The sequence below is a fragment of the Muscardinus avellanarius genome, assembly GCF_963383645.1.
Source record: "Muscardinus avellanarius genome assembly, chromosome: 10".
In the NCBI taxonomy this organism is placed as follows: Eukaryota; Metazoa; Chordata; class Mammalia; order Rodentia; family Gliridae; genus Muscardinus; species Muscardinus avellanarius.
The window spans coordinates 61,296,907-61,310,359 of NC_137796.1; the positions used below are offsets into that span (position 1 = coordinate 61,296,907).

Sequence of the window (13,453 nt, forward strand, 5' to 3'; positions counted from 1 at the left end):
CGCTTGTAATCCCAGTACTTGGGAGGCTGAAAGAGGATTGCAGGTTCCTGGCCAGCCTCAGCTATTTAGTGAGGCCCTCTGCAACTTAGTGAGACCCTTTTTCAAAATAAAGAATAAAAATTAGGGCTGGGCCAGAATTCGGTAGGCTGATACTGGAGGATCGCGGTTTGCAGACTGCCTCAGCTACTTACTTAGTGAGGCCCTCTGCAACTCAGTGAGACCCGGTTTCGAAATTAAAGAATAAAAAAGAGGGCAGAGAGTGTAGCTCAGAGGTTGAATACCCCTGGAAAAGGGTCTCGCTAAGTAGCTGAAGCTGTCTGCTATTCGCGATCCTCCAGTCTCAGCCTCCCAAATGCTGGGATTACAAGCGTGCACCACCGTGCCCAGCTTTTATTTTTTAATTATTTTGATTAATTTTGTCCTGGGATTGAACCCAGGGACAGTCTACCTCCAAGTTCTTTTTTGGTTATTTGTTTTGAAACTCGGTCTTGTAAGGTTGCTGATCTTGCTAAATTGTTGAGGCTGTCCTGGAATCTGTGACCCCATCACAGCCTCCCAAGTACTGATTACAGGTGTGCACCACTATTCCAGGCTGAGGTTCCTTGTCTGCTTGTCCTCCTAGGACTCACTAATGAGGAGAGGGTGTTGGCAGTTATTTATTAACTCATTCATTAACGTATCGGGCTCTGGGCGTGGTGGCACACGCTTGTAATCCCAGCATTTGGGAGGCTGAGACCAGAGGATCACGGTTCGCGGACAGCCTCAGCTACTTAGTGAGACCCGGTTTCAAAATAAAGAATAAAAACTTGGGCAGGGGGTGTAGCTCGGAGGTCGAATGCCCCTGGGTTCCATCCCCAGACCCGCAAAAAAAAAAAAAAAAAAAAAAAAAAAAAAATTATCGGGCTCCTATTATGTACATAGCATTGTCTCACCAATGGAGGACTCAGACCAATCAGGGAGGATTAAAATGTTGATCCTCAAATGTTTCATAAAAGGGATGTGGTGAGCTGGGCACAGTGGCACACACCTATAAACCCAGTATTTGGATGGTTAAGACAGAAGGATTACAGGTTCGAGTGCAGCCTCAGCTGTCAGAATCAGAAAGTAAAATAAAACAAAATAGGTTTGGGGTAGAGCTCATAAGAATGCTCCTGGGTTCAAAATAAAAAATGAAGCCAGGAGTGGTGGCACATGCTTGTAATCCCAGTACTTGGAGGCTGAGACAGACACATCAAAGTTTTGAAGCCAGTCTTAGCTACTTAGTGAGACTTATTTATTTATTTATTTATTTATTTATTTATTGTGGTACTGGGGGTGGAACCCAGGGGCTTTTCTATCTCCAGGCTATACTCCCAGACCTATTTTATATTTTATTTGGAAACAGGGTCTAAGTAGCTGAAGCTGGCTTCGAACCTGTGGGATCCTACTGTCTCGGCCTCCCAAGCACTGGGATTACAAATGTGTGCCACCACACCTGGCTTACTTTTATTTATTTATTTATTTATTTATTTATTTATTTATTGGTGGTACTGGGGTTCCTGGAAGCCCTTCTACTTCTGGGCTACACTCCCAGACCTATTTTTACATTTTTTTATTTGGAATCAGGGTCTCCTAAGCCAGCGCGCGCGGCTGGCTTCGAACCTGCGCGATCCTCCTGTCTCAGCCTCCCAAGCGCGGGGATTACAAGCGTGCGCCACCACGCCCGGCATACCTGGCTTACTTTTACTTTTTTTTTTTTTTTTAATTGAGACACTGGGGATGGAACCCAGGGGCATTCTACCCTCCAGGCTACAAGCGTGTGCCACCACGTCCTCCTCCTCCTCCTCCTCCTCCTCTTCCTCCTCCTCCTCCTCCTTAGGTACTGGGGGTGGAACCCAGGGGCTTTTCTACCTCTGGGCTATACTCCCAGACCTATTTTATACTTTTTTGGAAATAGGGTTTCACTAAGTTGCTGAGAGCCTCACTAAGTAGCTGAGGCTGGCTTTGAACCTGTGCGATCCTCCTGTCTCAGCCTCCCAAGCACTAGGATTATAAGCATGCACCACCATGCCCGGCTTTTTTTTTTTTTTTTTTGTACTGGATGTTAAACCCAACATTATACTGCTGAGCTATACCACCAACTATATTTTATAAATTCTGGAACATGGTCTCACTAGGTTGATGAGAGTCCCACTATTTGCTGAGGTTGTACAATCCCTGTCTCAAGCCTGTCAAGTACAGGTCAGCAAGACCCTGTTTTAAAATAAAAAAAAAGCTGGGTGTGGTGGCACACACTTATAATCCAAGCATTCAAGAGGCTGAGACAGGAGGGTTTGCGGACAGCCTCAGCTACTTAGTGAGGTCCTCCGTAACTTAGTGAGACCCTGTTTCAAAATAAAGAAGAAAAAATAGGGCAGGGGGTGTAGCTCAGAAGTCAAATGTCCCTGGATTCCATCCTCAGACCTCCAAAAACAAAAACAACAAAATAACTAAATAAACAAAAAATCGCCAGGTCTGGCAAAGCATGCTTGTAATCGTAGCATTTGAGAGGCTGAGACAGGAGGATTGCAGTTCGTGGACAGCTTCAGCTACTTAGTGAGGCCCTTTGCAACTTAGTGAGACCCTGTTTCAAAATAAAAGAATAAGCCGGGCATGGTGGCGCACGCTTGTAATCCCTGCGCTTGGGAGGCAGAGACAGGAGGATCGCGCAGGTTCGAAGTCAGCCGCACTGGCTTAAGAGACCCTGTTTCCAAATAAAATATATATATAAAAAAATAGGTCTGGGAGTGTATCCCAGAGGTAGAAGGGCTTCCAGGAACCCCAGTACCACCAAAAAATAAATAAAAGAATAAAAAATAGGGCTGGGGGATATAGCTTGGAGGTAGAATTTCCCTGGGTTTCAGTCTCAGTACCACATAAATAAATAAATAAATAAATAAATAAATAAATAAATAAATGGCTGGGTATGGTGGTACACGCTTGTAATCCCAGTACTTAGGAGGCTGAGACAGGAGGATCACAAGTTTGCAGACAGCCTTAGCTACTTAGTGAGGCCCTTCCCAACTTAGTGAGATGCTGTTTCAAAATAAAGGATAAAAAAAATCAGGCTGAGGGTGTAGCTTGGAGATAGAATTCCCCCAGTTTCCATCCCCAGTACCACAAAAAAAAAAAAAAAAAAAAAAAAAAAAAAAAATCAGGCTGGGCATTTGGGAGGCAGAGACAGGAGGATCGCGGTTCGCGGACAGCCTCAGCTACCTAATGAGGCCCTTTGCAACTCAGTGAGACCCTGTTTCCAAATAAGGAATAAAAAAAATAGTGCTGGGGTGTAGCTCAGAGGTAGAATGCCTCTGGGTTCAATCCCCAATACCGCAAAATAAATAAATAAATAAGGCTGAGGATGTAGCTCTGAGGTAGAATGTCCTTGGGGTTCAATTCCCAGCACAAGAGACACAGAGAGAGGAAAGAGAAGAAGAAGAAGAAGAAGAAGAAGAAGAAGAAGAAGAAGAAGAAGGAGGAGGAGGAGGAGGAGGAGGAGGAGGAGGAGGAGGAGGAGGAGGAGGAGGAGGAGAGGAAGAAGGAGGAGGAGGAGGGGGAGAGAGGGGAGGCATGGGGAGGGGAGGGAAAAGGAAAGGAAGAAGTTCCTTGATGGAAGGACCAGAAGAACCAAGAGAAGGGAATAACTGGTGTGATCAGGAAGACGACGCTGAGGCAGGAAGCGGTCTGCCACTCAGAGTGCTAGCAGGGCAGCCTGGACGTCTGAGAGCGCTGGGGAGCCATGAGAGGGCATGATCAGGCAAGGGGCAGGGCCAGGATGGAGCCCTGGGAAGGACTCATGAAGGGAAAGGGAGGAGGCTGGGAAGAGGCCCACCGGGAGGGGATGGGGACTCTAGGACCACAGTCCAATGTCCCTCTCCCCACCCCCACCCCATCCACCAAACCAGAGACAGAACGAAGCAAACATCCTTTATTTCGATTTTAGGGAAGACATCAGCCTCTTCTCCACATTTCCAAGCACAGGGAGACATTCTGCTTAAGAAGGCATGGGCACGAGGGGCATGGCCACCATCAATTGCTGAGAGGGAATAAGCGGGGAATGAGGACCCAGATGTCTGGCCCCGCCCCGCCTCCAGCACCCAATGTCCCAGCCTCCCTGAACCCCTCCCCCAGGTACCTTTCTCTTCCGGTGAAAGGCTGCCTTGCTTTCCTCAGAGTTGATCCGCAGGGGGATGTGAGCATCCAGATGATACAGCTGCTGGGGGTCCCTTATCAGCAGACGGTTCTCCCCAATCTCCAGCGACAATCCCAGGGCTCCATCCTGGGATATGGTGTAATCAGCCCACCCTTCCCAGCAATGGGACAACGGTAACATGAACTAAGACAGTCACCTTATGTGTTGAAAACCACACACACACACATACACACACACACATACACACACACACACACACACACACACACACACAGAGTGTGTGTGGGGGGGGTACTGGGGAATGAACCCAGGGGTGTTCTACCTCTGAGCCACACCCCCCATCCTTTTTATTTTTTTGTTTGAAAACAGGGTCTTGTTAGGTTGCTGAGAATCTCGCTAAATTGCCAAGGCTGGTCTTGAACTTGCACTCCTCCTGAGAGTGCCTTCAAACTTGCAGTCCTTCTATCTCAGCCCCCACGTGTTGGGATCACAGGCACGTACCACCACACCCCACCATCTATGACTCGTTAAATCTAGTTTTCAGTCAGGTACGGTGGCACATATCTGTAATCCTAGTACTTGGGAGGTGGAAACAGGAGGATCACAGGTTTGAAGGCAGCTTCAGTATTATAGCCAGACTCTCAGTACTTGAGCAAGCCCCCATTTCCAAACAAAAAAAATATTTAAAAAAGGGCTGAGGTAGAATGTCTCCTAGGTTCAATCCCCAGTACCACTCAAACATAAACAAAGTTTTTCACCTAAAATCCCAGTACTGAGAGACTGAGGCGTAGAATGGCAGGTTCAAGGCCAGCCTCAGCAACACGGTGTGACTATTTCTTTTGGTTTTGTTTGTGGTGCTAGGGATTGAACCCAGGGGCATTCTACCTCTAAGGTACAGCCCCAGCCCTCTTTTTTTATTTTTATTTTGAAACAGGGTCTCATTACATTGGTGAAAGTCTATTTTATCAACAAGCTTGACTGTTTCAAAACAAACAAAAAAAAAATTGACAGCGTTTAGGAGTCTCAGACAGGAGAATCACAGTTTGTGGACAGCCTCAGCTACTTAGCAAGGCCCTTCACAATTCAGTGAGACCGTTTAAAAAAATATAAAGACTAAAAAAAAATAGGGCTGGGAGTGTAGCTTGGAGGTATAATGCCCCTGGGTTCCATCCCAGTACCACAAAAACAAAACAAAAACAAAGGGCCTAATATCCCAAGAAAAAGGCAAAGGACAGTAATCCCAAAACCCTTGGGCATCCTCAGGACTGCAATGGAAGGCAGGCCCGTTAGTCTCCTAGCACAGAAGAGGCAGCTTACACTGGTGTGGTGACAGCCCACTTAACTTTGTGGGCAGACAGACCCCATCGTTCCAAACCAATTCTGCCATGTCCAGCCTGCACTCACCAGTTTGGGGAGGTCAATTTCAGCCAAGAGGAGGTCCGGTGCTTCCAGCCAAAGGTTCAGGTGAGGCTTCTCTGGGCTGAGGAGGTAGAGTCCATTACTGGGGGCAGCTGATTCCCTTTGCCTGGCTGAAGCGCCCTCTCTGCCTCCACCCAACCCTGCTGCCCCAGGAGGCTTCCCATGCAGACATTATGATTTCTTGCGATCTGGTTTCCCAGAGCCCCAGGGCATCACCCACTGCGGGGAGGGAGGGATGAAGAGCACTGGGGAGTCACTAGACAGGGGATCTGAGAGCCCACCCTTCTTCGGCTGGCTGGGAGCCCGGCGTGGACAGGTTCCCTAGCTCCTGGATCCGAGGCCGCTGCTGGGAGCGGATGTTCTGCCGGGAGATGGAGCCCAGGAAGGGCCGATTCTTCAACATGCGCCATTCTGAAGGTAGAGGGCACAGTGATCATTCAGGTTAGGGTTCCCTAGGCTCTCTGAGGAGGAGGTCCTGCCCCCTCCATGGATCCCTGGCATCTGATCACACCCCCAAGCTTTGCTCTAGGAAGCCCCGCCCTTCTCTGGGTATACACCAATAGCATACCTGGAGACGCTCCTCTGTCCCCTTCTGGGTGCCCCAGCCGGGCTCCACCCCCTCCCTTGAGTCCCCAGCCTCCAGAATAGGGTTACGCCAAGTCCCTGCTCACACTAGCTCTAGGTCTTCTGGCCCCCAAACCGCTCTAGGCTCCATTTCCTCCCTGCCCCTCACCTGGATTCAGCTGCAAGCTGTATTTGTCCTCAAGGCCCTCCCTAGCGATGGTGATCACCAGCTCCCGCAAGAAATCACTGTTCTACTTTGAGAGAGGGAGGGAGAAGCAAAGCGGTGGGGTTGGGGGCTGGAGGGAGAGGACCTGGTGAAGCCTCACCCAAAGCCGGGCCCCCACCTGCATCCTCCGGTAGAAGTCACTGTTGACAGCCACATCGTAGGCGGTACAGCCCTGGCCTTCTGCGGGGAGAGAAAGGAGGTAAGACACCCTCCCCCCAGGTATCCCTTGGAACCCCAAAGACCAGGCATGACAAGGAAATACCACCCAGAAACAGCAAGGACCAGAGACCCAGAGACATCAAATAGTGCCTGCTCAGTACAAGCCTCTGGTCCAGGATGGTCATGTCCCCAGGGCAGACCCTGGCCTACCTCAGCTCAAGGCCCTCACCACAGGAGCACCAGGCCAAGGACTGAGCTCTCCCAGCCTGGTGTTAGAGGCCATGATGGTTTATAGTTCCCATCTCTAGGGAGAAGCCTCTCTGTCCTCTAGTGAACTCATCCATTTTTATTTATTTATTTATTTATTTATTTATTTATTTACAGGTTTAGAGATGGAACCCAGAGGCATTCAACCTCCAAGCTACACTACCTTGCCCTGGTTTTTATTCTTTAATTTGAAACAGGGCCTTACTAAGTAGCTGAGGCAGGCTGTCCGCGAACCCAGATCCTCCTGTCTCAGCCTCCCAAATGCTGGGATTACAAGTGTGTGCCACCACGCCCAGCTTTTCAATTTCTTTTTCTTTTCTTTCTTTTTTTTTCTTTTTTGCAGCACTAGGGATTGAACCCAGGGGTATTCTACTTCCAATATACACCACCCAGCCCTATTTTTTAATTCTTTTTTTTTTTTTTTTTTTTTTGCAGTATTGGGGATGAAACCCAGAGGCATTCTATCTCTGAGATACACCCCCAGACCTACATTTTTATTCTTTATTTTATTATTATTATTAATTTTTTTTTGGTGGTACTGGGGTTCCTGGAAGCCCTTTTACCTCCGGGCTACACTCCCAGAACTATTTTATATATTTTCTTATTTGGAAACAGTGTCTCATAAACCAGCAGGGCTGGCTTCAAACCTGCATGATCCTCCTGTCTCCACCTCCCAAGCGCAGGGATTACAAGCATGTGCCACCATGCCTGGCTTATTCTTTATTTTAAAACAGGTTCTCATTGTAATCCTAGCATTTGGGAGGCTGAGACAGGAGGATCACAGTTCTCAGCCAGCCTCAGCTACTTCGGCCCTTTGCAACTCAGTGAGACCCAGTTTCAAAATAAAGAATAAAAAGAAACAGAGCTCAGGGGTAGAATGCCCCTGGGTTCTACCTCCAGTACCAAAAGAAAAAAAAAAAAAAAAAACGAAAAAAAACAGGGTCTACTAAAATTGCAGAGGGCCTCACTAAGTAGTGGCTAAGGCTCTGAGGCTGTTCACAAACCCCGATCTTCCTGTCTCAGCCTTCCAAGTACTGGAATTACAAGGTTGTGCCACCACACTCTGCTTTTCAATTTCTTTTTCCTTCCTTCCTTTCTTTTTTTTCAGTACTGGGGATTGAACCCATGGGCATTCTACCTGCAAGATATACCCCTATTTTAAAATCTTTATTAAAAAAAATTTTTTTGCAGTACTGGGGATGGAACCCAGGGGCATTCTACCTCTGAGCTACATCCCCAGCCCTATTTTTTATTTTTATTATTTATTTATTTATTTATTTATTTATTTATTTTTTTGGTGGTACTGGGGTTCCTGGAAGCCCTTCTACCTCCGGGCTACACTCCCGGACCTATTTTATATTTTTATTTGGAAACAGAGTCTCCTAAGCCAGCACGGCTGGCTTCGATCCGCCTTCCTCTGCCTCCCAAGCGCGGGGATTACAGGCGTACACCACCACGCCCGGCTTATTCTTTATTTTTGAAACAGGCTCTAAGTTGCAGAAGGCCTCACTAAGTAGTGGCTGAGGCTGTCTGAACTGTGATCCTCCTCTCAGCCTCCCACATGCTAAGATTATAAGCAGCGCACCACCACACAGCAGCTATTTCTTTTTCTTTTTTTTTTTTTCTCTTTTTTGGGGTGGTACTGGGGATGGAACCCTTCTACCTTCTACCTCCCGGCTAAACTCCCAGACTTATTTTATATTTTTATTTGGAAACAGAGTCTCTTAAGCCAGTGAGGATGGCTTCCAACCTGCGCAATCCTCCTGTCTCAGCCTCCCAAGGGGATTACAAGCGTGTGTGTGTGTGTGTGTGTGTGTGTGCACGCGTGTGCACATGCGTGTGTCCCTGTGTGAGTGCCACCATTTGGGTTTAGTTCTTCATTTTAAAACAAGGTTTCACTAAGTTGCAGAGGGCCTCACTAAGTAGCTGAGGCTGGCTTCAAACTGTGATCCTTTTGTCTCAGCCTCCCAAGTACTGGGATTACAAGTGTGCACCACCACACCCCGCCTGTTTCTTCAAATCTTTTTTTTTTTTGTGGGTCTGGGGATGGAACACAAGGGCATTTGACCCCCGAGCTACAGCTCCTGCCCTATTTTTTTTTTTTTTATTCTTTATTTTGAAACCAGGTCTCATTGAGTTGCAGAGGGCCTCACTGAGTAGCTGAGGCTGTCCGCGAACCGCGATCCTCCAGGTCTCAGCCTCCCGAATGCTGGGATTACAAGCGTGCGCCACCACGCCCGGCTTTGTTTCTTCAAATCTTATCCACAATTTCCTCCACTAAGTCTCTCTTGGTGTCAGAGAAGAGCTGGTCCACTCGGGACTGTGTCCTTGTCCACCCAGCCAGAATCACACCATACTGAAATTATATCTGGACCCTTTGCCCCCTTCCCATGACTGGGAGTTTCTCAAGTGTGGGATAAGGGTGAGAGAAGTCACTACTTCCCTGGGTGGTGCTCAAAGCTTGGTCCCAGAAGGCTTCTGGAGACACATGTGAGTTGCAAGAAGAAAAAAAAAAAAAAAGATACAGAAAGAGAAACTCGGGCAAGGTGGAGAGAAGCAGAGGAGAAACCATGACATGAGAGCTGGCCCAGGACTAACAAACACAAGGAGCTCAGCTAAGGAGCACAGAGCTTTTTGCTGGGGCATCCCTGGATGGGGCAGGAGTACTAGCCTGGCCAGGTAGGCAGAACCAATTCTGCCTGGGTGCTGGAGGAGACTGGGCATATACCAAAGAAAAAAGGACCAGAAAGAAGCCAAATCAGCCAGGTATGGTGGCCCACGCTTGTAATCCCCGTGCTTGGGAGGCAGAGACAGGAGGATCGCACAGGTTCGAAACCAGCCTTGCTGGCTTAAGAGACCCTGTTTCCAAATAAAATATAAAATAGGTCTGGGAGTGTAGCCCGGAGGTAGAAGGGTTCTATACCCAGTACCACTCCCCCCCCCCAAAAAAAGAAGCCAAATACAGTGGTACACATCTGCAATTCCAGTACTTAGGAGGCTGAGACAGGAGGATCACAGGTTTGAAGCCAACCTCAGCAATTTAGTGAGGCTCTCAGCAACTTGGCAAGACCCTGTTTCTAAAAAATAATAAAAAAATAAAAAAAACTAAAGCTGGGCATTATGTCACATGCTTATAATCCTAGTACTTGGGAGGCGGAGACAGGAAGGAAGGCAGGTTTGCAGCCAGCCTCATCTATTTAGTGAGGCCCTTTGCAACTTAGTGAGACTCTGTTTCAAAATAAAAAACAAGCCAGGCATGGTGGCCAAAATTGTAATCCCACCATTTGAGAGGCTGAGACAGGAGGATCAAGGTTCGTGGACAGCTTCAGCTACTTAGTGAGACCCTTTACAACCCAGTGAAACCCTGTTTCAAAATAAAGAATAATAAAAATATAGGACTGGGGATGTAGCTTGGAGGTATAATGCCCCTGGGTTCCATCCCCAGTACTGCAATAAACACACACACACACACACACACACACACACACACACACACACACACAGCTGGACCTGGTGGCGCACGCTTGTAATCCCAGGACTTGGGAGGCTGAGACAGGAGGATCGTGCAGGTTTGAAGCCAGACTCAGCTACTTAGTGAGGCTCTCAGCAACTTAGTGAGACCCTGTTTCCAAATAAGATATAAAATAGGTCTGAGAGTATAGCCCGGAAGTAGAAAGCCCCTGGGTTCCATCCCCAGCACCACAAAAATAAATAAATAAATAAATAAATAAATAAATAAACTGATGGGGTATAATAATAAATAATAAATAAATAAATAAAATAATAAACAAAAAATAGTGATAGGGTATAGCTCGGAGGTGGAATGTTCCTGGGTTCAATTCCCAGCAACACACACACACACACACACACACACACACACACACACACACACACAAGAATCGGATGGGGGAGAAGATTTCTAGGGTCTGAGAAAGGTCCTGGGCCCTGGATCTCAGGCCCTAGGGAAGGGACCTAGGGGACCAGACTCCTGGGTCCTCTGGGGACACTGACTTGCATCCAGTTCAGCATGCGGCTCTCCCAGACTCATGGGGATGCGAAACCCAGCTTGGTCCTCCTCCAGTATTTGAAGCAGCTCATCCTCGGTCACGTCAGCCGGAGGAGGGATGGAGGGAGAGTGGCAGATGTTGATGAAAACCTTCCCTTCCGATGAGTTGGTCTTTATGCAGAAACCTGTGGGAGTGGGTTTGTCCTGACCATCTGTCTCTGCACAGCCTCAGTCTCCATCCGTTCCCTCCACCCTCTCCCTCTTTTGCTCTGTCCTTCTGCTGGCTCTCTCTTCAGCCCTCCCACCAGGTCTCTGTCCTACTCTTTCTGGGTCCGTTCCCCTCCCCATCCCTAAGGCCCCTGAGACTCCTCCTATCTTTGAGCCTTCCTGCTCTCTCTGCTGTCCTCCACCTTCTCTCTTTGGGTCACTATCCCTAGTGATTTCTCTGGATGTCAGTTCATAAGCGCACATCCCAGGACTTTATTATTGTGTCACTTCTCTTTGAGGCACTGGGGATTGAATCGGAGGGGGTTCTAACACTGAGCTACAGCACCAGCTCCTTTTTTGCATTTTATTTCAAAACAGTCTCACTAAATTGCCCAGGCTGGCCTCAAGTTTTCCATAATCCTGTTTCCACCTCCCGAGTTGCGGGGATTACAAGAGTGTGCCACCACACTTGGTCCCCCCCCCACACACACACACACATTTGGGTATTGAACCCAGGGCCTAATAAATGCTTACGCAAGCATTCTACTAATATCCTCGGCCTTTCTTCCTTCCTTTCTCTGGGTCCCCTGCCCACAGATTCCATCCCCCCTTTCCTTGGGTCTCCATTCCTCTCTCTGTGGGACTCCATCCCTCTCAATTTCTAAGTTTCTGCCTTTCTTACCAGGCTGAGGTTGAATCTGTGTCGATTCTGGTCTCGTTGTCTGGGCTTTCTGGAGCTCCTTGGAAGCCTGTGAAAGAAAACAGCCTCCAAGCTTGGAGTCTGTTCAAACAGCCCCATTTGTTCCCCATAGAGCAATTCTTATATATGATGGCACAAGAAATTAGACATTGTAGATCCTGCTCTAAGTTCCCTCCCTACTTTGAGTACCCAAAGACCCCAACCCTAGTCCCATTTCTTTCACTGCCTAGCAAACTTTGAGACTGAGACTAACAACTACAATTCCCATAAGCCTGTGGCCGCTGTAGTGCGTTCCCGGAACTGTAGTCCCATCTGTGAACACCCAAACACCCCACTACCAAGGACCCAGAGTCTAATCCATCCGCACCTGCAGCAGCAGCTCCTCAAACCGTGCCGTCTCTTCTCCCATAGTCTCTGCCTCGCTTAGCTCGGGTTCTAGCAGCTTCGAGCCCGCCATGATCCTGGGACGAAGACCTACGTAACCTCAGCTCCCTGAACGTGGGGAACTTTTCCCGAGATCCGAAATCTGAGGTTTACTTCCTGGCCCACAATGGACTCCAACAAGAGATGTATTCGGACACCTAATATTCTGGTCAGAGACTACAGTTTCATTCTGGATCAGACACCGTCGTCAAGTCCTTTGGGAACCAATATTCCTGGGCTCATTCTCGGTCCTACTTGCTAAAGATGCAAATGAAAACCACACTTCCGGTCTGTGTAACCAAGGACCCTTCTGACTACCAGAACGCTTCATGCCGGAAGCTAATACGGACCAATCACGCTCGAAATCTGCAACCACGCCTCTCGCCTCAACCAACCAAAAATAAGCTCCTAGAGGCGGAGCGTCAAATGCCACACTTCCTGCAATGACCAAGGCCACACATCCGCTTTTTCCTACCAACCACTGTTGACCAGGTTACGGCGCAGGCAAGGCTTGCCACACACTAGATCCGAATCCCTAGTAAATGTATTTTGAACTAAAAAGCCGTGCTTAGCCGGGCGTGGTGGCGCACGCATGTAATCCCAGCATTCGGGAGGCTGACACAGGAGAATCGCGGTTCGCGGACAGCTTCAGCTACTTAGTGAGGCCCTCTGCAACTTAGTGAGACCCTGTTTCAAAATAAAAAAGAATAAAGCCGGGCGTGGTGGCGCACGCTTGTAATCCCCGCGCTTGGGAGGCTGAGACAGGAGGATCGTAGGTTCGAAGCCAGCCTCAGCTACTTAGTGAGGCTCTCGGCAACTTAGTGAGACCCTGTTTCCAAATAAAATATAAAATAGGTCTGGGAGTATAGTCCGGAGGTAGAAAGCCTCTGGGTTCCACCCCCAATACCACCAAAAAAATAAATAAAAATAAATAAATAATAAGGGGGGGTGTAGCCTGGTGGTCAAATGCCCCTGGGTTCCATCCCCAAACCTGCAATAAATAAATAGCCGTGCTTCGTGTGTCAATACAAGCAAGCGGACAGGAAGACACAACGATACGGCCACCTAAATAGAAAGCCCTCGTGATAGAGAGGGGCTTCCCCATTCCGGTCTACCCCCCCCCCACGCCTCCTCCCTCTTGAGGTCACATGTTCCAAACTACATTTCCCAGCGCAGGCCGGGCGAGGTCACGAGGTCAGGCGGGAAGGGGTGGGCGGGGACACGCTCTCCCTCCGTCGCCCCGCCCCTTTTAGTTGGCTCCTCCTTTTTGAGCTCGGAGGGGGCGGTGCTGCCCTTTGGCACTCACGTTCCCCT

General features: G+C 48.5%; 1 protein-coding gene across 1 annotated transcript; it reads right to left on the minus strand.

Moving 5' to 3' along the window:
• Positions 1-4,009: 4,009 nt before the first annotated feature.
• Positions 4,010-12,185, minus strand: PIH1D1 (PIH1 domain containing 1; the record flags this gene model as incomplete). Its single annotated transcript, XM_080704428.1, has 9 exons — positions 12,084-12,185; positions 11,699-11,765; positions 10,815-10,994; positions 6,496-6,557; positions 6,321-6,402; positions 5,869-5,998; positions 5,573-5,648; positions 4,151-4,294; positions 4,010-4,051 (listed from the first exon to the last, which is right to left on the minus strand). Exons 1-9 carry the CDS (start codon positions 12,171-12,173, stop codon positions 4,010-4,012), a joined length of 873 nt encoding a protein of 290 aa, XP_080560554.1. The 5' UTR covers positions 12,174-12,185.
• Positions 12,186-13,453: the final 1,268 nt, after the last annotated feature.